Source organism: Limulus polyphemus, unplaced genomic scaffold, assembly GCF_000517525.1.
Source record: "Limulus polyphemus unplaced genomic scaffold, Limulus_polyphemus-2.1.2 Scaffold161, whole genome shotgun sequence".
Taxonomy (NCBI): Eukaryota; Metazoa; Arthropoda; class Merostomata; order Xiphosura; family Limulidae; genus Limulus; species Limulus polyphemus.
This window is the reverse complement of record NW_013665771.1, coordinates 696861-723184: the sequence shown is the minus strand read 5'-3', so window position 1 is coordinate 723184 and position 26324 is coordinate 696861. Positions and strand designations below refer to the sequence as shown.

The window sequence follows — 26324 nt, the reverse complement described above, 5'->3', positions numbered from 1 at the left end:
CGATAACTGGTGGCTAGAGCACTGGACGTACTAAGAAAGTTCAGGAGAGAAGATTGCAGTGGTATGGGCACGTGATGAGGAGGGAAGATGGTTATATAGGCAAGAGGGTTTTGGATATGGAAGTGGAGGGGAGAAGGAAGAGAGGAAGACCAAGGAGAAGATGGAAGGATTGCGTGGATGGAGATATTAGAGAGAAAGGTCTGGTTGGGGACGAATACGAAGACCGAGGAGAGTGGAAACGTGCTGTCAAAAATAGCGACCCCGGGATAAGCTACAGATAAGATACGGGATAAGATACGGGAAAAGCTACAGAAGAAGATTATAAGGATAGTGTCATAAGTCTTAACGTACAGTACATATTGAATCACGGTTCTAAAGTTAAAATTTAAACTTTATCTATCTGATTATCACAATGACAGAATAATTGAATACAACGTTTATATTTATTACTTACATTAAAAAAAATGTTCAAATGTTCATTATTTATGAACTCTATATATAACATACATTGTTAGGAATAGTATCTTGTTTTACGAATGAGATGACGACGGATGACGTTCTTACTACACCTTATCTTTAAGACATTTACTAGAAATGTGCCCCTAAACAGCTGACATCATTAATGGTAATTTTAAAATACAGAGGTTCTATAACATTAATGAAAATATACCATATCGCATATCATTATGTAACCAGTTGATGGATTTGTAGCACATCAGAAAATAACCGGACAGTTCATACACTATAAATGTTATATAAACGCTAAAGTATTCGAGGAATTTCAAGTTAGTAATATGATCCTTGGAAACTTCTAGTATCTTAAAATTGTGATGCAAATGCGAAACAGTAGGCTACAATAAAATCTACATTATTATTTAAAAAACGCATTTAGTAACTCGTTTGATATATTCGTTTATAGCCCCAGAATGGTTCAACGGTAAATTGGAGAGAGCTTGTAACGCTAAGACTTGGGTTTAGATACCAGCGGTGGGCAAAGTACAGATAACCCATTGTATAGCTGTATGCTTAACCACAAAATAGAAACAAAGCAAAAAAAATCGTTAATTTTGTTTAATTAGCCATTTTACTTTAAAATAAAATGTATTTATTTTTTTTTATAAAAGTAGGATACATTAAGAAACGTATACGTCGTTCTGGTTTTGTTTTTAATCTTACTCGAAGATACTTTTACTTCTGATATCTTTTTCGTGTCTAAAATGTTGGTATTGTAAAATAAATAACTGTATGTTGTACAAATGTATGTGACAAAACTAAATAAAACACACAACGAATGTGCACGTCTGTTTAATATTTCATTACTTAAGCATATACATATACCAGTATATTTTCATGCATTATAAAGAGATTTAAGTGGTGTATCCTAACTACCAATCTTTATATTCTCCTTACTTCAGTCACGTGTTAGACAACAAAAACGTAAATCTTTAGATTTAGATAACATGCACTTTTTTCTTCTGCAGAACACTGTTAACACTTTAAAAGCCATATCATAAATATTTAGAATTCTGTTAACTCCTGTCCCGAAGAAGACAATGGGGTTATAATTAAAAATACTGACACTCGGAATCTGATGAATTAACCTGTTACAATTTGCATCTGCTATTTGGCTAGAACAGCTTGCTTTTAGCTTTGACTTCTTCAAAGCAATCCGTCAGGTTAGTACTAAGCTGAATTACTTCTTCTTGAGAGTTTTTTTTTTCTGGAGACAAACTCTGATAATTATGCACAGAGAGAGAGGGGGAGAGATAACTGCAGATGCGAGCTGTGGCAACACGGACGATATACTTAGCACTTACATATTTGTTTCGTGATGAATTCATAATCATTCCATTGTGAAATCCCCAACTTATAACTTTGTTATAGTCGTTTCTTAGAATTATTTTAATGTTTAAATAAGATATCATGTCTTACGGTGATGTGATTCAAAGCCTAACAATTCTAACTCCCCCTCAACGTGGATTCCTGTTTATGGTGAGGGGACCTCCAAGAAAAGGTTCTATCTGCACATTTTTACCTTCTCTAGGATCTAAATGTCCACCCAAATGTCTGTGTGCTTGGTGACTTGGGAGGAAGATAGAACTCTGGTGATTGTGGATCACTGCATAACACTTCTTTGGCCTTGAATTTCCGTAGTTGGAAGACCACTGAGTAGCTTTCTCTGGTTCATTTGACTGGTTAATTGTATCTGGAGTCAATTGAGTGCCAGTATTGGACGATGTCAGTGACTGCTGTGTCCTTTAGGTTTGGTTCTGTTCTCAACCAGTGGCCCGGCATGACCAGGTGGTTAGGGCGCTCGACTCGCAATCTGAGGGTCGCGGGTTCGAATCCCCGTCACACCAAACATGCTCGCCCTTTCAGCCGCGAGAGCGTTATAATGTGACGGTCAATCCCACTATTCATTGGTAAAAGAGTAGCTCAAGAGTTGGCAGTGGGTGGTGATGACTAGCTGCCTTCCCTCTAGTCTTAAACTCCTAAATTAGGGACCGCTAGCGCAGATAGCTCTCGTGTAGCTTTGCGCGAAACCTATAACAAACCAAACCAAACTCAACCAGTTGATAGTTTAGCACGTCTTTTTCTAGAAATATATGGTGGGTGTGATCCTTGGCACTGAATGTTTTATTTTACTTTGAATGTTAAAGGGAAATGGTCATATAAAGACGACTTTGTTTATACATCTCCATGTCTTCAATTTGCTATGCTTCAGTATCTAATTGTACATTGATTATCCAAACTTTTTTGAAAGAATTTCTTCCTCTTTCATACAAAAGATAGATGGGTTCTAAAGTCAGTAAAGTAACTAAGATCTGTGTATTTGCTGGTGGAAACATCAATACTTTAGGACAGTGAACACCAGTGAACTCTTTTAGAAGTTAATAGACAGGGAGGGGATACCTATTGAGATAAGCTTCTACAATAGTTTAAGTTTCCTAAAAAGAGTTATTATTGAGAGGAATCTTCTTAACATCACTGAGTCAAAGGTTCTTGCTGAACTCTTCAGTCAAGGAGTTTCAGTTGTTAGGTTAATCTCCTCTAATTAAAATGGAACATCTCAGCAGAAAAGATTATCATTTTAATACTTACATAACTAAGCCCACCTGCTGATACTAAGGCAGGTTATTTGAGATGCAAGGTCCATTTTACATTTCAAACCTTCTCAGATGTTTATATTGTCAGTATTTTGGACACTCTGATACATTTTACTATGTTTGTTTTAGCGTATGGTAAAGAACATGTTAGCAACACATGTCAGCTAGGGCCACACTGTGCCAAATGCATTGGTTCCAACTCTTATATTATTGTATGACGTTCCCAAAATGGATTGGGGGTAAAAAAGGTAGAAATGATAACGTTTTAAACAACGTAGCTGGTTGATCAGCATACTACCTCCATAAATATGATTATCTCTATCTATACCTCTAAATGTCATTGCTATCCGTATATACATTGGTTGTGCCATAATACCGTGCTTTCTACCTGTCATCAAGACAAACAATCAAGTATACATTGATTACTAGTATCTCATTATGCAGTTGTCATCCTCCTTTATCCTTGGAGACTTCCATGAGCATAGTCCACTTTGGGGTGGTTTAAATACTGATGTGGTCTGTTTGATTGTTTTGAATTTCGGGCAAAGCTACACGAGAGCTATCTGCGCTAGCCGTCCTTAATTTAGTAGTGTAAGACTAGAGGGAAGGCAGCTAGTCATCACCACCCACCGCCAACTCTTGGGCTACTCTTTTACCAACGAATAGTGTGATTGACCGTCACATTATAACGCCCCCACGACTGAAAGGAAGCATGTTTGGTGTGACGGAGATTCGAACCCGCGACCCTCAGATTGTGAGTCGAGCGCCCTAACCACCTGGCCATGCCGAGCCTATACTGATGGGAGGGGTCAAAGTGAAAAGTATTTGCTCTCAGATCATAGTCTCTCTCTTTTCAGTACCAGAGTATGCACCTATTTCTATGCCCTGAATGAGACATTTGCAATCATTGATTCTTCAGTTTGCTCACCTTGTCTCTTCTCTTTCTCTCAGCTTCTTAGAAGATTGGATAGTGATACAAATGGCAGATATTAATTACTCAGCATACTGGGAGAACTTGGCTGAAGTAATTGTAGTCTGACTCGTGAGATGTGGTAGAGACTGGAGAGGGCAGATTGGAACTCCTTTAACGCTCTCTTAGAGGTTGATACTGCCCTCATTAAACTACCGTCTGTTAATTACTGTGTAGAGACAATGAAACATCACATTGTCTCTGCAGCTGTGCTTGCTATTCCTAAGTACTTGAAATATTTTCCATTGTATTTTCATACATAATGGACCATTGATAGGCAGTAAGCAAGGAGGGTTCAGAAAATATTTTGGGGTATTTTCCACAGCTCCTTTCACCCGAGTCCAGGCCTAGCAGATCAGACATCAAAGTTAAAGAGAATCTTGAGTCATTTTATCTTCCATCATTTCTTCCAAAACTAACTCCAAAGTCGCCTGTGGCAAGATTTGGAGAGTGAATGAAAAGTATATCGTCCTTTTATTATAAATCTTACAGAGAAAGACCAAAAAAGTGGCTGATTTACAAGAAATTACTAACACCATTGTGAGTGTTTCTTCCAACCACTCTAACACCTCCAACGATTTCCATAACTTCTTGACCATAAAAACAAGGGCTGAAAGAATACTTTTTCATTTTGGCCTGAATGTCTTTTTTTTTAAATTAAAAAAGACCACTTACTCTCGTGGAACTCTCTCAGACTAGATTATATACATTATGGGGCGGTACACCAAATTTCTCCAGCCTTTCTCAGCTAACCTCTGGTTCTTTTTTAGTCAGGTTTGGCACGAAGAGATGTTTCTTGATTTATGGCATTACGCTATCGCCAGTACCTTTCCTAAACATGAGAAAGATTCCTTCTAATTTTATAGATCCACTTCTTTGTACAGCTGCCTCTTTACAGTTTTGTAGAAGATGGCTAATGCTCCTCTTATGGGTTTGTCAAATTCAACACCCTCCGTTTCACCTGTTTCAATTTGAATCGTCAGTCATGAAAGTTCTTCTCACGAGGGAACATCTTCTATCAATATTTTTATTTTCAGAAGGCTTCTGGCATTACATTGATATTCAATATTTTACGTGATCTCCATCCCCATTTCCCTATTTTTATACACAGACTTTTGGAAAACAGGTCTTTCCAGTTCCACGTAGGATCAGCTTTATTCACACAATAGCTCAGATTACTTTGGGATTGTGTCTTGTGTGTCACACTTTTCAGCATTAAGATCAGTGCATTACTGAAAACCTTTTCTTCTAAATGTACCACCTATACTGACTTGGTTAGCTGTTTGTAGACCTTAAAATTGTTTAATGTCTGTTCTCATCCCGTTATCTCAAATATTCACATATGACTAACCCAGTTTTCCTTGTCATAAATACCTATTATTTTTTCTATTACAGACTATGTCAGTATCTGAGGAGATGAGATTATTGACACCAACAAAATCAGCTGCTACTGGTAACACCGAACCTTTTCCTATTCAAAAATATATTTTAAGTCTGCCATCAGGGCCAGACTTCATTCCATTCGTAGAAAATTTGGGATGGGCAACAACACAGCAAGATTTCCCACATCAAACCCATAACCAAGTTTGTGCAGTAATCGGAAGGAGAAAGTTATCCTGACAGGATTCCACTATGACCATAGTCTTTTGACTTCCCATTTTCTCTCACCAATGTGAGAACAGTGTGAGTCACTTAAATTCACCATTTCTCACCATTAGACTCAACGACCTTTATACAGGTTTTATCTTTTTAACTTTTGTCATCACTTTAACATCAGACAATGTCATTTGCAACATACCATTTACTTTTAAGTAAATTCGTTTTATTGTGGCTTAAAAAACTGTCCCAAGTAGCCTATACAGCTTTGTCATATAAAACTTTCAAACAATTCAATTCAACAACAGTAGGAAACTTATGGTAGTTGCAGTATTGTTGGAGTTATTAGTTAAATATATTGAACTATTTCATCTACTTCCTAAAAGTACAAACTACTATACGGAATTATCTAGCAGACAGTGTCTGTTTAGTATACAGAGCTACAAGTTATGTTAGAAATACTTAATAATTCCGTTAAACTTAACTACAACACAGTTTATCAAAGTAAACTTAGCTCGGACTGATTAATCAAAAATAATTCATCATAAAAAAACACGAAGTCCTTGATATCGTGTGATGAAGAAAACGATTTATGTTGTCTATAATAAGCAATTCACTGCATGATGGGTTGATATAGACTATTACTTGCTTGCATATTTAGAATCTATTAAGATCATGGATCTGATCATGCCTTTGGTATACTTTGCAAAAACAAACAAACAAACAAACAAAAAACAAAACTGAATCCAGGGAAACGTACTTACTTTTACCATCACATTAGATAACTAAGTCAGCAATAAAGCTTTTAAAAGTTATCCTTAAAACATATGTGAACCGAAGTTTATAGATATAATTTAGAGACTTCGAGTATTAAAATGAAAACACGTAGCTTTAGGAAATTCAACTAAAGTTTATATTTGAGTTTCTTCTTTGATGTTAGCTTCCAAAAATGTATTACTTTTAACATGACCACTTTTCTTTTGTCTACACTAACTAATAAATAAAATCCGATGATATATTGTCTATTGGGTATTTTAATTTTTTGCTTAAACTTTTCTGAAAAAAATATAATGTATTTCTGCAAAAATAGGTTTAATTTTGAAGAACTGTCATGAACTGTTATTACGCTACATATATTTGAATTTTGTGTTTTTAAAGGTTTGGTTTGTTTGAATATTACACAAGGCTATTTGAGGGCTATCTGCACTAGCCGTCCCTAAATTACCAGTGATAGACTAGAAGGAAGGCAGCTAGTCAACACCACTCACCGCCAACTCTTGGGCTTCTCTTTTATCAATGAATAGTGGTATTGACCGTCACATTATAACCCCCTCCCCACGGCTGAAAGGGTGAGCATGTTTGAAGATGAGGATTCGAACCTGTGACTCGCAGATTAAGCCATACGAGGCCTTTTGTTCAAATAATGTGAATTATATCTTTGAAAATTGCGACGTTTCAAATAAACTAGGGTTTAAACCCCAGCTTTATTGTGCTGTAAAAAGTAGCACTGGTTAACGACCAGCTCATGATGTATAAAAAATTATTGTTTCTATGGATGGCTATATAATTTTAACCTTCATCAATATTAGCATAACTGACAATTCTGAATTCCCGTTTTCGAAGTGTTGATATCTAAAGTAAATCCAAACTTGAAAACGAAAATTGTTTATTAAATAGAATAAATGATTATGTTTCATTGTTTGTTCTTTTAAACGCAAACCAGTATGATGGGTTATCTTCGCTGTACTCATTGCAGGAATAGAACGCTGAATTTTAGCGTTATTAGCCTTCAAGCTGAAAGCCAATCCAGCTGGTAGGAAATAATTAAGTCAAGTAAAATATTATGTTAAGTCTAGGGTATTCAGCACATCGACGAATGCAAAACGCACCTATGATAAAAAAACAATAGAAACAATAAGAATAAGTGTAGGATACAAGACAGAATGTCGTCCCCTCCAAACTTCTAATGTACCAATAAAAATTAACTATTTTTTTTTACAATTTCCAAGAATTACATTCTATATTAGTGTACAGAAAAATACGAGCACATAAAATGAAGAACGTAGGCCAAAAGAGGACATAAAACTAAGTTGGGTATCCTGGGCAGAACGGAAGAATGTTGGGCAATTCTGTATGTGGCAGCCACTATGGCCATAAAAAAGGCAATTAAATTTGCTTCTCATGTCTGCAGTAAAAATGTGCAGAAAAGATAGAAATAAGTTGATGAAATGCATTTTTTACGCATGTGTGCTTGCTGGTGTTTGTTTATTTCTAGATAATTCTTGTATATTTGACTTCAACTTGTATATTCTTAAACTTTTCCATATGAAGTTACACGTGTTTATTGTAGTATTTTTTAATAAATAGAATATTTTAAGACTGAAGTACGTATAATAAGTTTTTTTTTAATGACACAGATATGCGTGCTTACAAATACTTGCATGTATATAAGTGAATCTTTGGATGTTACATACTCTGTTGCTACAGACAAATTCTCGCAATATACTTAAGCCAGTTATATTTTTAAACTATCAAATATAATCTTTGTATTTTTCATTATCGAGTACAGATGACCTTCACCCCTTGAAGTAACGATAGAAGTAACTGTGGATAATGGTATGTCTGTGAATCGTGAGAAATCCTTTGAATCCAGAAGCAGAGCGCGGGCATTTTATGCTAATTCAAGTAAATGATCAATAGCAGTCATCTAGCAGTCACCTCAGCTAGGTAGATGATCAGTGTTTGACATTTATGTGTTAGGACACCTACCTGTAGTACTTGAGCCGGTATGGGGGTATGAACATAGGTTCAAGCATGGTGTTTCAAGGATCCAGATGAGGGCCAGAAACATAAATTCCGATGCCAGATTCATGTTCAGTAACCCTGAAAATTTACTATTAGATTCCATCATGCCTGGATGATCTTTCAGGTGTGTTTAACTCAACTCGGTACTTCCCTTGGGTAATGAAACCCCCTGGGTCACCCCGAGTCTACATGCCAACTTTGGTCCTGTTAGCTCCAAATCTGTAAACAACTTCACATACAACGTGAATTAATATAAGAACAAAGTTTTGTAGTTTAATTAGAAAGAGTGCTGCTGACACACGAGATGATTCCCTAACATACCCTGGACAGGCGAGAAATTGATCTTCTAAACGTCTTAAGAAGGTGTAAGGCTACATTAACTAAATTATCGAAATGGACTAACGTAATTTCCAATGACAACTTCTATTTTCTTATCTTTAGTTCATTATTTGTGCACAAAATTTTCAACTAAATTGGGATAAAGGATCCAAAGAATAAATTTACAGGTTCTAAGAAAAAAAAACCTAACGTATGTGTGTGTTTTTTTATGTTCGAAAGAGAAAACGTGAAGCTAGTTACTAAAACATTTGCCCCCTCCCCCTTCACAGTGGATCTGCGGTAAGCTTGAGGGTTAATAACGCTAGAAATTGGGGTCAATCACTACGGTGAACGTAGCAGGGATGGCCCATTGTGCAGCTTTGCGCTCAACAATAAACAAACTAAAATATTTAAAGTTTTATAGAAATATGTGTAGGCAATTTTAAAATAAAATAAACGAAAAATATAAACTAAATATGTAGATTTAACAGAATTTTTACGTATATCCAACATATATAGACTCTTTGAGTTTTTTATGACAAAGAGCTCAGTTCTCTTACAGTCAATGATCAGTAGAAACATAAAGATAGAGAAATAAATGATATATACGGCACAATATGTGCCGCATGTTTTAAGACACTACAACTGAAGACAAAGCATAATTCATTCCACTAGATTACTCACATAAGTGACGCTACATGACATAGAGCATGTACATCAATGATTAATATAATCTAGAGCACTTGGAGTCTCCTCCCAAATTTCCCTAGCAACATATTTACGTCATTGCATCAGACACGTGCACCCAAGTACAAAAGTATTGTCTACTCAGTGTAAGATTTGCCAGGATGTTTTGCATAAAATTAATGAATTGACTTTACTGGCCTTTTTTTTTTAAGTGACTTAACAATTTTGAAAAACTCAGAAAAATATTAAAAGGGAATAAGTCTCATTGAAGCATTCTCGGCCGAAATATGTTGAGAATTATATATTTAAATCTTCAAACATCTTTTCATTTATGAACGCCAAGAGGATTAAAAACTGAGCTTGGAAGCTGGAAAGAAAATGAATCACGTTCTTTTAATTAATGAGGTTCATAACATTTAATATTTCTACAAAATATGCAAATTAAGCCTTATAGTAAATATTTAAACAGTTTCAAACTTTTACATAGAATTAAAAATATATATATGTCACATTAACAAAAAAGCTATAAAACTTGATAAGGATAGAATTTGTGGACTTCCAGTTGCGCTTCCCTTTAATAAAATACAACCTCTCGTAGTTCTATAAAACATTTATGGTTTAAATATTCCGATATTTAAAAGTGTAATGAAGTGATCACAGAACTAACTCCTCCACCAGTTCTACGTGAACGGCAGATTTATTTTCCAAGGTTAGCAAAGTTTTGGTTAGGTTTTTGACGGCTTGATTAGCTCCTTCTCACAAGTGTATAGGGGGTTTATGCTCTACTGATATTCTGGTTAGTAAGTTGTATGCGTAGCTCAATGTTTCATGTAAGATTCGTGAGTAAATTCCACATGTTTGTACACTGTTTGGAAATTTTGGAATAAAGCTAATGAGCTGCCTTTACTAGCCTGCTTTACGTATGACATAACAATTTTAAAACGTAAAGTTTAGAAGAAAAATAAAGAGCAAATAAAACTGAAAATGTCGATACTTAAAAATTTAGATCTTTAGATTTGTTACTAATAATTTCCCACTTTTGGTGTCTCTTGGTTTACATAAACTCTTATATTTCCTCTAAGCGTTCCACAAGTTTTCTGTTTCAATAGTTATGTTATCTTACTGTAACACGTATAAGTCTAGTCATTGTCATGTTAATCACAAGTCGTAAACTGTTGTCACAGCAACCACAGTTCTATCTTGGTTGGAGCAATAAAGATAGAAATTATATAGAATTTGAGTTGAGGATTAGAATTACTAAGTACAATGTTATTAGTTCTTTCCCATAAAAGCAATGATTCCAAGTGGGCATATAGTGAAACCAAGTTAAAGCTTATGACTTATCTTTACTTTTGATCCATTAAATATCCTAACTTCTGAGTAGGGCACGCAGTCCACTTACAAGGACTCGTTTTTTATTTCTACATAGAGATGTTTCATGTAATTTTATGTCTCTGTTGAAGTTCGATCAGTAACGTCAGTCAACTGTTACATCGTACTAATGTGGCAGTACCAGAAATGTTTTTATAACAAGTTATATTTATTTTCCGAAACATGTTCAGTATAAATAGACTTTTTTAGGAATCAGTTAAACAACGACATTCCGTGCCAATAGAGATTTTTATCACACAGATATTGAGCATTATTTAAAAATTGTTGAACAAATACTGATTTTAATTGTTCTACAACTGGCATTATCTGCTTCTGTAGGGAGTATTAACAGTTTGTTCTTCTGTACTTACACCACATTGTTAAGTTCCACACCCATAATCAACAATTAACTCAATTTTAATTTAATAAATATATCAGGAAACACAATAAAAGGTCTTGTAGTCTCAATTTTGTTGTTAGGTGCATAATCTGACATACTGTTTTAGTTATTATTGTGTTCATTGTTTACATAAACAGAGTACACACACACATACAAACACACATATGTGTCTTTCTCCGACACACATCAATGGGCAGATAATATCTTCAAGGAGTCGAAGTGAATTATCAGCATAAAGTTAACCAATGTCGCATAAAATCCTATAATGATAAGACACACATGTAGCTTGAACTATCCTATCGGATATTACGTGTTACTATATTCAACAAAAGTTAATATAAGATCGATTTCCTTCCTTAAAGATAGCGTTTAAAGTATAGGATTCTGCCTGTTGTTGTGTAAGATAAGAATATAAATCTTTAGGGTTTTTTCCTGACCTGTGTTGTTGATTCCATGGGGTCGGATCCGGCTGTCGTAGCGTCCGGGTCCGATGATGTTATCCAACACTTGTTTTTCAATATGTCGGTAGTTGGATTTTTCACTAGATGAAAATTAAGGAAAGTGTGAGATGGAATTTTTATCTTATAATCGGAATATTTTTTTCTTTTAAAAACGATCAACTTTCTTTTAGTGTAAAAGTAAATATTGTACCATTATCTCTCTGAATTAAAAAAATAATAAACAATAGTCAATTATCATAATATGAATTGAATAAAATATAGAAAAACGTGCGCTGATGCATGACCTAATGCATTTTACATTTTGATACTTAGTTGTCCGTCTTCGAGTTGTTCTGGAGAGACTTGAAAGGAATTACTGCAATTTCGCCTTATAAAGAAGTTTGTATTGTTAAACACATCTAAGAAGTACAGTTTTATCAACTTTAAATATATATTACTTGGGGGATGGAAAACAATACAAACGAAGAATATGAAGCTATTAAACGTCTTGATAAAAACAAGGACATAGTTATCAGAAAAACTGATAAAGGAAAAAAGGTAAAGGTACTAAATAAACTTGAGTACATCAATAAAGTCCAAACGATCGTTCATTACACTAATAAATTTAATAAACTGGATATGGACCCCATTCCCACAGGAGGGACAAAATTACAAAGGTATTTGTTTAAGTTAAAGAACAAGAATATTATAGCAGAAAGGGTTTATCATGATATCAGGCCAGCGGGCTCGAAAGGTGGTATTATGTACGGCCTAACAAAAATCCATAAAGCTATTCTCATTAATTGTATTACACCATACATCAGTGGTTTTGTTGTAGCTGTTGTTTTGTACAAGGAAAATGATTCAACGATAAAGCAGACCAGACAAGTGTCTTCATCAAACATTAAAGCTTGATCTTCACTATAAAAATCAATTTTCTTTACTGTAAAATCATTAAATGTAATGTATATTCTTTGAAACATATAATAATTCAAAATAGTAAATATCAATATGTGTTACTGTTGGCTTTGTAGGAATTTTGTTATTATGTACTTTTGTCTTATCTTGTTTCATCCATTCTTATCATGATGACATAACAGGTGATACTCTGTGTCACAAAGTTACACCATTTGTACACAACGTTTATAGTATACCAATGTAATTTTATAAGCTTCATACTGCTGTGCCACTTTCTGTTTGGTTGGATGTCAATTAAGCAGTGTAAACTATCAACACGATACAACCACCTAGTGGTAGAACTTATGTACTCTTTGGTATAGTAAAACATTAAATTTATTTGCAACGAACGACCTTTTCAGTTTTGTGAATTATATAATTACAATTATAAAACACCAATAAATTCAGTTATTGTATCCAACTACCGACATATTGAAAAACAAGTGTTGAATAATTGACTATTGTTTATCAAGTTGTTTTTAATCAAGAAAGATAATAGTACAATATATATCATTACACTAAAAGGAAATAGACGTATTGTTTTTGAAAGAATCTATAGTATAGTTGTTTGCACAACGATACCATTTGTATCTATAGTATAGTTGTTTGATACACAACGTCTATAGTATAGTTATTTGATACCATATGTACACAACGTCTACAGTATACTTGTTTGATACCATTTGTACATAACGTCTATAGTATAGTTGTTTGATACCATTTATACACAACGTTTATAGTATAGTTATTTGATACCATATGTACACAACGTCTATAGTATAGTTGTTTGATACCATATGTACACAACGTCTATAGTATAGTTGTTTGATACCATTTATACACAACGTCTATAGTATAGTTATTTGATACCATTTGTACACAAGGTCTATAGTATAGTTGTTTGATACCATATGTACATAACGTCTATAGTATAGTTATTTGATACCATTTGTACATAACGATATGATATCAAACAACTATACTATAGACGTTATGTACAAATGGTATCAAACAACTATACTATAGACGTTGTGTACATATGGTATCAAACAACTATATTGTAGACGTTGTGTACAAATAGAATCAACCAACTATACTATAGACGTTGTCTATATGACATTGCAACGTATTTGAATCTAGGGAGCAATTGTGACTTTTTTTACAATATCTAAACTCTCTAAATCATAATACTAATTTTATTGTTGAACATCGAATAGGCTATTTTGGATATTTAGCGCATAGAAGTCAGATGGCTTTCGTGTGTATTTGTATTGTAAGTCAATGTTTTTTTGTTCTTGATATGCACATTTAAAGAGAATGTCATGAAAAATATTGCCTATCTAGCTTATAAGATTATAATCTGTAAAGAACAAAATACAGAAAATGATAAGTAGGGTATATCATCAAATTCAATTAACATACATTCTAAAATCAAACAGAAAGTTGCACACCAGTATGAAGCTTATAAAATTACAGGCAGTAATACTATGCCCATTAGTAGTAGTATGAGTCCATTCGTGGCTTTCAGGACTAAAATACTGCATGGCAAGCATGGGAAAAAACTGCGACACGACCCTGAAGAAACGTGAAATTGACACTGTTAATAATAAAAATGATCGAGGTGAAACTTTCAAACTCACCAAAAGCGATGTTAAATATCTCGGGGAATAGTTTTTCTTATTTTGAATAGACAACGGTCGAGTACAGATCTTGCCAACTATCTTGCTATGATAAATACAAGTGCGAATGTTACCCTGACAAAAATGCGGTACACGTCAACACAAACTGTATGTGTAGCTGCTGAGAAGACACAACCTAACCGAAACGTTGGAATGAGCATGGGCCCACAAACAGTAAAACAAGTAAAGCTGGAGACGTGTGCTATTCGTTCGATGGTGGAGAGAAGACGATATCGAACTCAATGTACGACACCTACAGTGGAGGATCAGTACAAGTTTGGGGCTACATCTGAAACAACGGTGAAGGTAATAATCTAACCAAAGTTAATGATACTCCGACTGTTGACAAGTACATGCTGATTCTAATCCATCATGCCATTCTCTCAGAAACACGAAGGATATTCATCTTCCAGCAAGATAATAACCCCAACCATACAATAAAAGTAGTGAAACGGTAAAAAAGCCCATGTAACACTCGTATCTATAGCTTAGCTTGCGCAAAGTCCCCATATAAACATCTTTGAGGTTGTATAGACTTATGTAAAAAGTGATAAGATCAAAAGATGACCAATCAACATTACTAAATTGTGGAAGTAACACAGATCATTTGGAATAATACTCTATAATCTACAATGATAAAATTTATGAGATCATGAAATACTCTGTGTAAATCCAAGAGCTCACATGCAGAATACTAGGACATCGTACAGTTTATACGCTTTCTTTGCTATTGTCTGTGATAATGTTTTGTACCATTAATAAATTCACCCTCTAGTTGTCATCCCTAGTTGCTTGTGTTTTGTTTTGTCTTTGTTGAATTTTGCACAAAGCTACTCTACAACTATCTGTGTTAACCATCTTTAACTTGTAAGGGATAGACTAGTGGGATAGCAGCTAGTCATCGCCACCCACCACCAACTCTTGGGCTACTCTTTTCCGATTAATAGTGGGATTGACCGTAACATTGTAGCGCCTCCGCGGATGAAAGGTCAACCAGGTTCAGTGACGGGTTTCGATCCTGCGATCAGCAGATTGTTATTCGAGCTTCCTAACCACTGGGCGGTGCCAGGTCTCCTTGTTTGTTACTCCTGCATGTGTATCGTGTGTGTGTTTCCATTGTTTGTTACTCCTGCATGTTTATCGTGTATGTGTATTTCCATTGTTTGTTACTCCTATGTGTGTATCGTTTGTGTGTTTCCATAATTATTTCAATTACTATATAATATTTTTACCTGTGTTGATCGCAGCTTTATATTTTAGAATTTTGTTTAAAACATATTAAAGTGCGTTTCGTGGATTTTTCTGTGAATGATGTTTATTAACTTTTATGACCTATTAAATAAATGAGGTATTTGGTGATTTTTTTGTTTGTATAGGATCAAGTAGAGAAGCACCGGAAATCCTTGTTTGATGCCTATCACGACATCGAAGATTATTAAACTTACTTTTATCTAGCTGGTTAGAATTCTCAGAAAACACATTACATAAGGAGGATAAAATGGCTAACTAAAAGATCGAAACACTACAGCCTTCTCTGTTTAAGAAACTCTCAGATTGATGTTGTCCGTATATATCCTGATTATCCTAGCTCAGGCAAGTATATCAAAGATCCTATCTTAAAGGCCATTGAGGTCAAATCAAAGACAATATTGCCTGCAGAGAATGATAGGAAAGACTTAAGAAAATGTAGATAGATGCAGTATTTTAAATCCACGTCATTGATCGACTCCCAGCTGTGTAGGCTCAAGTCCAGTGAATCCCAGCATGAAACATTCCAAAGTAGTTCCATATAGATTCATGGCTCAGCTGGAGCAAATTGGAGTTCAAGCTTTCCTCAAATAACTAGCTTTACGAGTACCTCTTAGTAAACTGGACAGAAAAGAAATATAAGTAAAAAAGCAGCATTTAGTTGAAGCTGTGAGTCTTTGTTTGCACGGTAAACACAACAAGAATCTTATATGCAATTCCAGTTACAAAAATAAAGGAAGATTTTCGCCGGAACAAATTACTCAAGAATACGTTTACTATCTCCATCGGTAAGATAAAAAATAGACGCCATGATGATTAGTTTATAGTATGTTTTAAATTAAGAGAATATCAACAAAAACAAATTTTCACAATTACATCGCAGTCTATTAACCTGTTGTTTCTGGTAATTCAAAACAAAATAACTCTTACAATTAATTTTTGAGGGGTTAATATCACTAGGGGTTACATATATGTATATATAGGTTTCCAGCTCTCTCAGCTTTCGTCGCAGAACGCTGTATTCAGTATGATTTGACTTAAGCTCTTTAAGTATTAAGTTTATTAAGTCATCTTTTAGATATCACTAGGGGTTACATATATGTATATATAGGTTTCCAGCTCTCTCAGCTTTCGTCGCAGAACGTTGTATTCAGTATGATTTGACTTAAGCTCTTTAAAGATTAAGTTTATTAAGTCATCTTTTAGATACCACTAGGGGTTACATATATGTATATATATGTTTCCAGCTCTCTCAGCTTTCGTCGCAGAACGCTGTATTCAGTATGATTTGACTTAAGCTCTTTAAGTATTAAGTTTATTTTAATTGTGTTCGATTCCGTAATATAGGATAGATTTATATTGCCTTACGTAGGTTTTGTTTACCAGGGTTTGAGAAAGGACTAACTAGTTGGGTTAACTTACCGAGCACAGTCTGCAAGTAACAACAAAAAAAGACACAGTCCAAGAGCGCTATCTAATCTGTTGCACGTACTGAGCTTCATTTTTGGGATGATCCAGAAAATGCCAAAGATATCTGAAAAAAAAGTAAATACGTAAATATATATATATATAAATATATAGAAAATATTCGAAGAGAAACTGTAATTACAACCGTTATATAAACCCTTATGTTTTACTCTTAACTGCGAAGCTCATTTGTATTAGTTGTAAAGTTTAGTATTTCGAAGTTTTTTTTTAAATAAAGTATTTATTTTAACGATATTTTGAAAGGATAATTAATATAAATTTGTAATTTGTCGTTAAGTCGAACAAAACCTAGTGAGGTTAAAAATAAAATCCACACGACTGAAGCAGCAAGAATATTACCTTTCACATCTTACACCATGTGTGAATGGGTTTGAAAAGTGAACGTATTAATGCATGTTTTAAATTTTAAACAGAAAACAAACAGGAAGTAATTAAAGGATATTTGTCTTTTAAGAATATTTCAAATTAACCTTTTTTAAGTTCAAAATGTAATGATCGATTCTTACCAAGGGTATAACGGAGAACGATATACAAAGAACAGAATGTATATAACACACAACGTTACGTAACCCACTGGTATTTGACAGCAAGAGTGAGTGTAAACAGAACTTGTCAACCTGATTAACAAATTTCTGGATTTTGTTTCCTGTTTAAGTTGCTAATCTCATTATTACGGGATAACATAAAAAGAGTTCGACGAATATTTCACATTTGGTAAGAAAATTCGCAATAAATGAAATACACGAAACTGTTCAGCAAAACATATCAACAAATACTTTTATGGAGTTAATTATTTTCTAAATAAAAACCTGAAAAATAAAGATATCGATCACACAATACACATAAAGTATTTGGGTTAAATGTGACTTAACGAATGTTTATACTATGATACAATACATAGTGTATACAATTTAAATAATTCAAAACTGAGCTAGAATATCTTTCATGAAATAGTAATTTATGCATTAATTTTCATTAAGGAAAAAGCCATTTATTATCAAATCAGCAAGTCGTTTTTCTGAATGAAATAAGTTGCCTCATATTTTATAATAATATATATCATCTGAAAATGAGGATATCGTACAAAGGTTCAATAAAGAAACTGGTTTAAGGCAAAATATATAAAATAAATATTCGAAAACGTATGAAAATATTCGGTACACCAGTTTAATAACAAAACCAGTAAATATAGGGAATGATAATAAAGTGAAGAAATGTCAAAATGCCGCCAATATTCTTCAATATGGAAGTTGGAGCCCTTGAAGTAAATGCCATGAAATATTCTAAAAACTGTTAAAAGTTATATTAATAACTGTACATAAGATACTCTTGTCAGTTACAGTGTAAAACGGAGTGTTCATAGTTTATTCCAAAAGCTGTTAAAAGTTATATTAATAACTGTACATAAGATACTCTTGTCAGTTCCAGTGTCAAACGGAGTGTTCATACTATATCCTAAAAGCTGTTGAAAGTTATATTAATAATTGTACATAAGATACTCTTGTCAGTTTCAGTGCAAAACGGAGTGTTCATACTATATTCTAAAAGAACTGACAAGAGTATCTTATGTACAGTTATTAATATAACTTTTAACAGCCCAGTGTTATACGGGCCTGCTCGGGTTTCTCCGAAAGGATAAAATTATTGCACGATCTACTATCATTTCTCCTGTGAATAACATGAATAACTTCATACGACTTTATTGGGAGTTTTCGTTTGTTTGTTTTTTACAGTGGAAGGGAGAGGTTTTACAGACAAATATATCACGATATTACTACAAAATGTTTTCCTTGAATCATCTGGTAATATGGCTTAACATATTTATCTCATATGTCATTATTATAACTCTTTCCTTGAATTATATTGGTAACTTTTGTTTCATATGTAATGATCATACAACCTTATTGAATATTTTCCCATTCGGTTATTGTTCGTGGGTGATACTGTCATGACACTAATGGTATTATTACGTTTTCGGTTGTATTTTTCCTGGATGTTGGTAGTTTTTGTGTCGATATGAGAGTGTTCCAGTAGAAAGTATAAAAACAATAACCATATATCATTTTCTTGAAAATGTTTCACGTTCTGTACTAAACAATAATACAATTATTTGTTTTGATAAGAAACAAATTTACTGTAGTTCTACCACTGATTTTCATGCTGAATGGCTCCATATTGGTAGTCAACAAGTAAATGAAATGAGTTGACCATCACTTGCTTCTAATCTACGGGCCAGGTAGTTAGGGCGCTTGACTCACTATCTGAAGGTCGTGGGGTCGAATCCTAAACATGCTCGCCCTTTCAGCCGTGGGGGCGTTATAATGTGAAGGTCAATCCCACTATTCGTTGGTAAAAGAGTAGTCCAAGAGTTATCATTTTACCTACTACAAGTTCTGAGTAATCAGCCTGAATTTAAATAAGTTGTAACTGCCTATCAATCTTAATGTATAATATAATAACTGGGTGAAATGTAATACTAAAATACGTTCAGCATGACTGGAATTCGAGTCTTTCTTGTGGAAACTGCCAAATAGATTTAATTATTCGCTCCAAGAAAGAAGAATGTCACGTTAATAACCAACGTCACGTTACCTAACAAGGATGTCACGTTAATAACCAACGTTACGTTACGAACAAGAATGTCATGTTAATAACCAACTTCATGTTACTAACAAGGATGTCACGTTAATAGCAAGAGTGTCACATCATTAACAAGGATTTCACGTTTCTGCCTTTGCTTCTCATGAAGACAAGTCCACCTGTAGAAAGCGCTAAGATTTTGTGTATAATGCCTTTTGATTGTTACTTACCAATTAGAAACCACGTTCTAATATAATGAAAATGTAAATTTGAAAACTGTTAACTTTTTTTATTTGCTAGCGAAGCCTTTGCTATTTAAGTCTGCTCTAAAGGTATTAATGTAGTTGGAAATATTTTAAAAACTTATCTTCAACGGAACCACACCATTATTATCGATAAGCACACTCGTATATATGTAAAAATATATAACCAGAACGTTGCAATTTCCTGTAAACTTTTACTTTAAGAAGCCTATCTGTGCCTTATCTTAAACCTTTTAGGTCTAGTTTCTTTAATTCAGCAGAAGCTGTATTATACTTAAGTTGATTGTCTCACAGCATTTGTTTTGATTTATGTGATATACTTCTAGCTTTTCAATATTATAAATGTCTTGGGAAATTTAATTGCCAATAAATGGAAAATAATTTTCCGGAAACAAAACTTTCTTCTATTGGGAGCTGTAAGCAATGTAGTCAAATGAAAAAAAAAAGTTTTGTAATGAAATATTTTTATCCATTATTTCAGTTGTATTTATACTAGGAAGGGTGCCATTTTCCCTTATCTAAACGCAGATCATGAAGTTTATGCTAATATTTCACATGTTTAATAATGACTTATGAAACTAACACTCTTAAGTGGACCATATAAAAAGAATCCATTACTGGGGTGTGAAGCTACGATCCAGAGTTTGTTATGCAAACAACCAAGATAATTCAGTTAAATGACTCCACAGAACGGTACATTTCCATGTTCTTTGAATCACGTGACTTCGACGGTATCATCAAGCTCAACTTTCAAGTCATTAGTACAACTGTGCTGCGACAATTATAGTTATTAAGAGACTTAATACCAAGCCTAAATTATGGTCTAATGCACCAGCTAGACTGCCGGTCAAGAGGGAAATAGAAAATCTTCAGGTCGTCTTCAGTTTGTAAACTGTCATTCCAAGGACATTAAGGTAGAGATAAACACGCAAAGCTACTCTTGACATTAGTAGCGTCTACAAAGTTCTAAATAGAGCGTATGGGATGAAGGGCAGTACACACACTGGCAAAACACTATTATCACTATATAGACAATACAGCATTACCAGGCATTACTATTGTTATTAACTGAAACGATTATGTATTATGCATAAATTCAGTTCCCAATGACCCAATAAACATCCAAAGTTAGGAGTAAACGTTAGGAGTATATTAAAGGAACAGCGAATGAATTTGGAGTGACGCTGTTATCACATATACTATAATACTAATACATACTCTTCATCTAGTTAGAAAAAAAAAGAGTTTAATATGAATAAATGACGTAAAAAAATCATAATACAATTTTCTCCATGTTTGTAGAACAAAATTTGAAGTATGTACCAAGTACGTTATTTTAAACGGTTTTTGTTTGTTTGTTGTTAAAACACGAAGCTACACGATGGGTTATCTGTGTCCTGTCCAACGCGAGTAGCTATGTTAGCATACAAGTTTTTGTATCTAGAAAATATACAAGAAAAAACATGGGTCTCAAGAATTGAATCAAATAGAGTGCTCTAATTATCAAAATTATTACAACCTGTGGGAATTAAACGATAACTCATTCAAACCATTTTGACATACAAAATTCTTATCACTTAAAAATTATATTAACTTTTGATGAATCACGGCCTAAAGCGTTAACACCTTTGACTCGTTATGGTAAAATTACAACTTAGCGTGTGTACGTTGTTGATGATAAGCGTAAGGCCTCCATTATTGTAGTTCATAAACGATCTTTTTTAAGATGAATGAATATGGAAACACGAGTGATAATGAGAGATTTTTTTGAAAGAAACTAGTTTATTTAAATTCTATAATAGTGCCAAGGATGAACGAACTTATGCAAGTTATTTTGTAGTTGTAAATAGTGGCAGTGATGAACGAACTTCTGCAAGTAACTTTGTGATTGTAAGCAGTGTCTTTGATGGACGAACTTCTGCAAGTAACTTTGTGATTGTAAGCGGTGTCTTTGATGGAGGAACTTATGCAAGTAACTTTGTGATTGTAAACAGTACCAGTTATGAACGAACTTCTGCAAGTAACGTTGTAATTATAAGCAGTACCATTGATTAACCATCTTCTGCAAGTGACTTTGTGATTGTAAATAGTACCAGTGATGAACGAACTTATGTAATCAACTTTGTGATTATAAGCAGTACCATTGATGAACCATCTTCTGCAAGTGACTTTGTGATTGTAAATAGTACCAGTGATGAACTAGCCTCTGCAAGTAAATTTGTGATTGTAAGCAGTGTCTTTGATGGACGAACTTATGCAAGTGACTTTGTGACTGTAAGCAGCGCCAGTTATGAACGAACTTATGCAAGTGACTTTGTGATTGTAAACAGTGCCAGTGATGAAGAATCTTCTGCAAGCAACTTTTTGATTATAAGGAGTACCATTGATGAACCATCTTCTGCAAGTGACTTTGTAATTGTAAATAGTACCAGTGATGAACGAACTTATGTAATCAACTTTGTGATTGTAAGAAGTGCCACTGATGAACGAACTTATGCAAGTGACTTTGTGATTGTAAGCAGTGCCATTGATGAATGAACTCATGCAAGTGACTTTGTGATTATAAGCAGTACCATTGATGAACTATCTTCTGCAAGTGACTTTGTGATTGTAAATAGTACCAGTGATGAACTAACCTCTGCAAGTAACTTTGTGATTGTAAGCAGTGTCTTTGATGGACGAACTTATGCAGGTGACTTTGTGACTGTAAGCAGCGCCAGTTATGAACGAACTTATGCAAGTGACTTTGTGATTGTAAACAGTGTCAGTGATGAAGAATCTTCTGCAAGTAACGTTGTAATTATAAGGAGTACCATTGATGAACCATCTTCTGCAAGTGACTTTGTGATTGTAAATAGTACCAGTGATGAACGAACGTATGCAAGCAACTTTGTGATTGTAAGAAGTGCCATTGATGAACGAACTTATGCAAGTGACTTTGTGATTGTAAGCAGTGCCATTGATGAATGAACTTATGCAAGTTATTTTTTAAATTTTAAACAGTGTCAGTTATGAGTGAACTTATTCAAGTGACTTAATTTAAACTTGTTATATTGTCCAGAAAAGTGAGGTTATATAGCACATATATATAAGACTTGTTATCTGTTACTTACCATAAACTACTTACAAAGGAACAGCTCATAATAAAGAAACGTCAGCCTTTAATAATCTATTTGTTATACATTATTATAAAACTGTATATTTTGATGTATAATATTCAGGATTGCTTATGATGAATCCCTAATAAAGATACCAAGATTACTATTTATGTATTAACGTCGATAGATGTCAGACATGCATTAATTACAATGATTAACATTTTAAGTTTTAGATGAATTTAATAATCGTGCAGATACAACTTAATTATGAAGAAAGGTTTGTTATGTTACTTGTAGTTTTGTTTAACTATGATAGAAGATCCACTGTGGCCTATCCTGTATTGGAACTTATAATCGTGTTTAACTTTGATACGTGTTCAAATTATTAACCATTCATACATTTTTAGTCAAATTGTCCAAAAATCGTTTTAGTTTAATCCATTCTTTATTTGGAAGGCCTAAGAAACTTTTCAGTTTACTGAATTGTTATTAAGGATTTGGTGAAGTTTCCTGCAATTTGTTTGGCGTTATTTTATTCCAGTTTGATGAGAACTTTTCAAGAATCACTTATTTTACTTTATCCTAATGGTTCGGGTTTTCCCGGTTTTGTTGATATAGATTTTTAAACAAATAACTAAAAACCTTTTTATTCTTAGATTCGTGATTAGTACTCTAAGTAATGTGAACAAAGGGCTAAAGCACAGATTTTGATGCTTACATTTCGCTACGGTAATTTAAAAAAAAACACACCAGATTTTGTCATAAAATACAAGTAGTTTAAAATGTTTGAAGTACGAGAAAATGTAAAAGAAAGTTAAAATGTTTTATTGTAAGCAAAAATCAAATCGATCATATAACAAAACGAAACGACGTAAAACAAGCCACACTTTGAGTTAACTTCTCAATCCTGGCTCAGGTTTACTTTTTCAAGGCTTACCCATAGAGAAAATATTATATTGGAACCAATTTTTGCGAAATGTTAAGCAATTATGTTACAGGAAAAAATATATTAGAAATCTTGTGTTTCGCTTTACAGGTGTTTTTATTGTTAAGCTACCCATATTTATTAGAGAGTTATAACTAGCATTTATTTTTGAAAGAAGTTTATAATAATGTGACACTGAAGGTGAAAAACAACGTATTAGTATTGGTTTCAAAGAATAATTTTAGGGAAGATGGTCTAAACAACAGCTTGCAATATTGTTAAGAAAATATTTTCAAAATTTGTGTGAAATTTAATTTTACCACCTAACTAGGTTATTTCAACACAATCCTTTAGCTTTATCATTAGGCACAAATTTTTTTCAAGGAAAACAGAACGCTTACTAATATACATAGATATTTTGATTTATCTTTTGCTAAAAAAAAACAGAGGAAAGGAAAATATATAATTCTGCTGAAATTCGAAAGATAGAAATTAATACAACCTGTTTAGGGTTACAGTTGAGCCTAAAGGAATAATGATGTAGTTTCTTATTACAAACACTTGTTCCTTGCAAAACCAAAAGCAGCTCATACAATATGAACCCCCTGTTGTCAATATATATAATTTCCGTTAAACTTCTGATACCTAGTATAAAACAATTGTTTATAACACAAGCAATATATGTGTGCAAGTTTGAAAAAAATACTTATATTTTTATGAGGCACTGAATGTATTATGTGTCGAGATATTCAAATGATGCTATTGAAGGTTTACAAATATGAGGCCCCCTGTGGCACAGCGGTATGTCTGCGGACTTACAACGCTAGAATCCGGGTTTCGATACCCGTGGTGGGCAGAGCACGGATCGCCCATTGTGTAGTTTTGTGCTTAACTTCAAAAACAAACAAACATGCAAGTATGAGTTAATATTACTATGAAATTAATAGATTTCAGAACAAAGTATGTAATTTAATATTATCATCCCACTAATTCAACACGTGAAGGTTTTTATTACTAAAATACATTTAGGTTTTTTCCTTATATACGATTAAAGTTCGCAATATAGCCCAAGACTGGCAAATATATTTCTAATATTTAGGTTTTAAGAATTAACCTAGGTTAAAGAATCTAAAATCGTTCTAAAATGTAAATAAAAGTTGAGTTAGCCAGCTGTTATACTTGTTTTAGACGATAAATCATAGCATTCCCACCTAAAGACAGGACTTTCGAATTAATTCACGTTTTTTAAACCGTATTACATCAATGGTAGATGATTTTTTTCCAGATACGAAAAATATTTTGATGTAGATCATAAGCAAGGGTATACGTAACATTTCCCAAATACCTTAGTTGTGAATAATCCTATTTCCAAAGCTTTCTTCAATGTCCTTCTTTTACTACAGAAACAACACTTTTACTTCTTTGTGTTACTAATGTATAGTGAATAAGATAAGGTAAAATACAGACCGTTATGTAACAGAAACTCATAATGAAACATAATTCAAATTCATCTAGTTACCATATATAATCCTATTTGAATATTAAGCTTCAAGGTGCAGCCTCTGAGATGTTTAACTTTGTAAGTGGGAATATAGAGAAGTTTACCTATAAAAATTTCACAAATATTAAGCAAAATTATACAAGTATTATGACTGATACGGACGCAATTATGAAATAAGGTACTTCTTACTTTGTTTCCTAGGTACTTCAATTTAGCTCTCAAGTATTCTTGGTATAAGAACATTATTCTCATCTACTTTTGCAATGATACTAAATTTTCAAAGCCTATTGGTACGAACAAAAATGGTCTTTACACCAGTGACGTGCACCTGATTTTACAACTTGCTTGTTGCGAATTATTTGGAAAGAAAAAAATATTTTAACTCTAAAATAAATGGAACACAGGGTCCTTTAGGACTTTACAGTAAACAAATGGTAATATACTGTTAAGTGGTAATACGCAAAAATTCAATGTTTAGTTTTAGATTGTCAAATTTTTATAAGACCCATTGCAGAGGAATAAAAGAGGATCTGTTTGCTTCTTATCAATGTTTACCCTATGTGTACCAGAAGCAACCCACAGTCTCCTCTATCATCCCTCCCCCAAAATACTCGCTTTATGATGCTTGAAAAGTACCCTACTAACGCCCTTTGCACATTACTGCTTTACACGCTGTTCGCCATTATATAGAAATCTATAACTACTAATAAAATAGGATAATCACTGATAATTCAAAGCTTAACTATTAGGCCTATCTTCTTTATATAGAAATCTATAGCTACTGATAAAATAGGATAATCACTGATAATTTAAAGCTTAACTATTAGGCCTATCTTCTTTATATAGAAATCTATAGCTACTGATAAAATAGGATAATCACTGATAATTTAA

At 33.5% G+C, this 26324-nt stretch overlaps 1 protein-coding gene and 1 long non-coding RNA gene across 3 annotated transcripts in view; one reads left to right on the top strand and one right to left on the bottom strand.

The window, feature by feature from the left end:
• LOC106476939 (glutamate-gated chloride channel-like) overlaps positions 1-26324 on the bottom strand; it is a 166805-nt gene that overhangs the window by 70117 nt on the left and 70364 nt on the right. For both annotated transcript variants that reach the window (XM_022381415.1, XM_022381416.1), the window contains exons 2-3: positions 17001-17112; positions 11692-11795 (exon numbers count right to left, since the gene is read on the bottom strand). In XM_022381415.1, coding sequence (XP_022237123.1) covers positions 11692-11795; positions 17001-17080 — 184 coding nt within the window. In that variant the 5' untranslated portion in view covers positions 17081-17112. The remainder of the gene's footprint in view (positions 1-11691; positions 11796-17000; positions 17113-26324) is intronic.
• Positions 4969-26324, top strand: part of LOC111084905 — a 22461-nt gene continuing 1105 nt past the window's right edge. The window contains exons 1-2 of the long non-coding RNA XR_002609785.1: positions 4969-4979; positions 9221-9226. This is a non-coding gene — a long non-coding RNA (uncharacterized LOC111084905). The remainder of the gene's footprint in view (positions 4980-9220; positions 9227-26324) is intronic.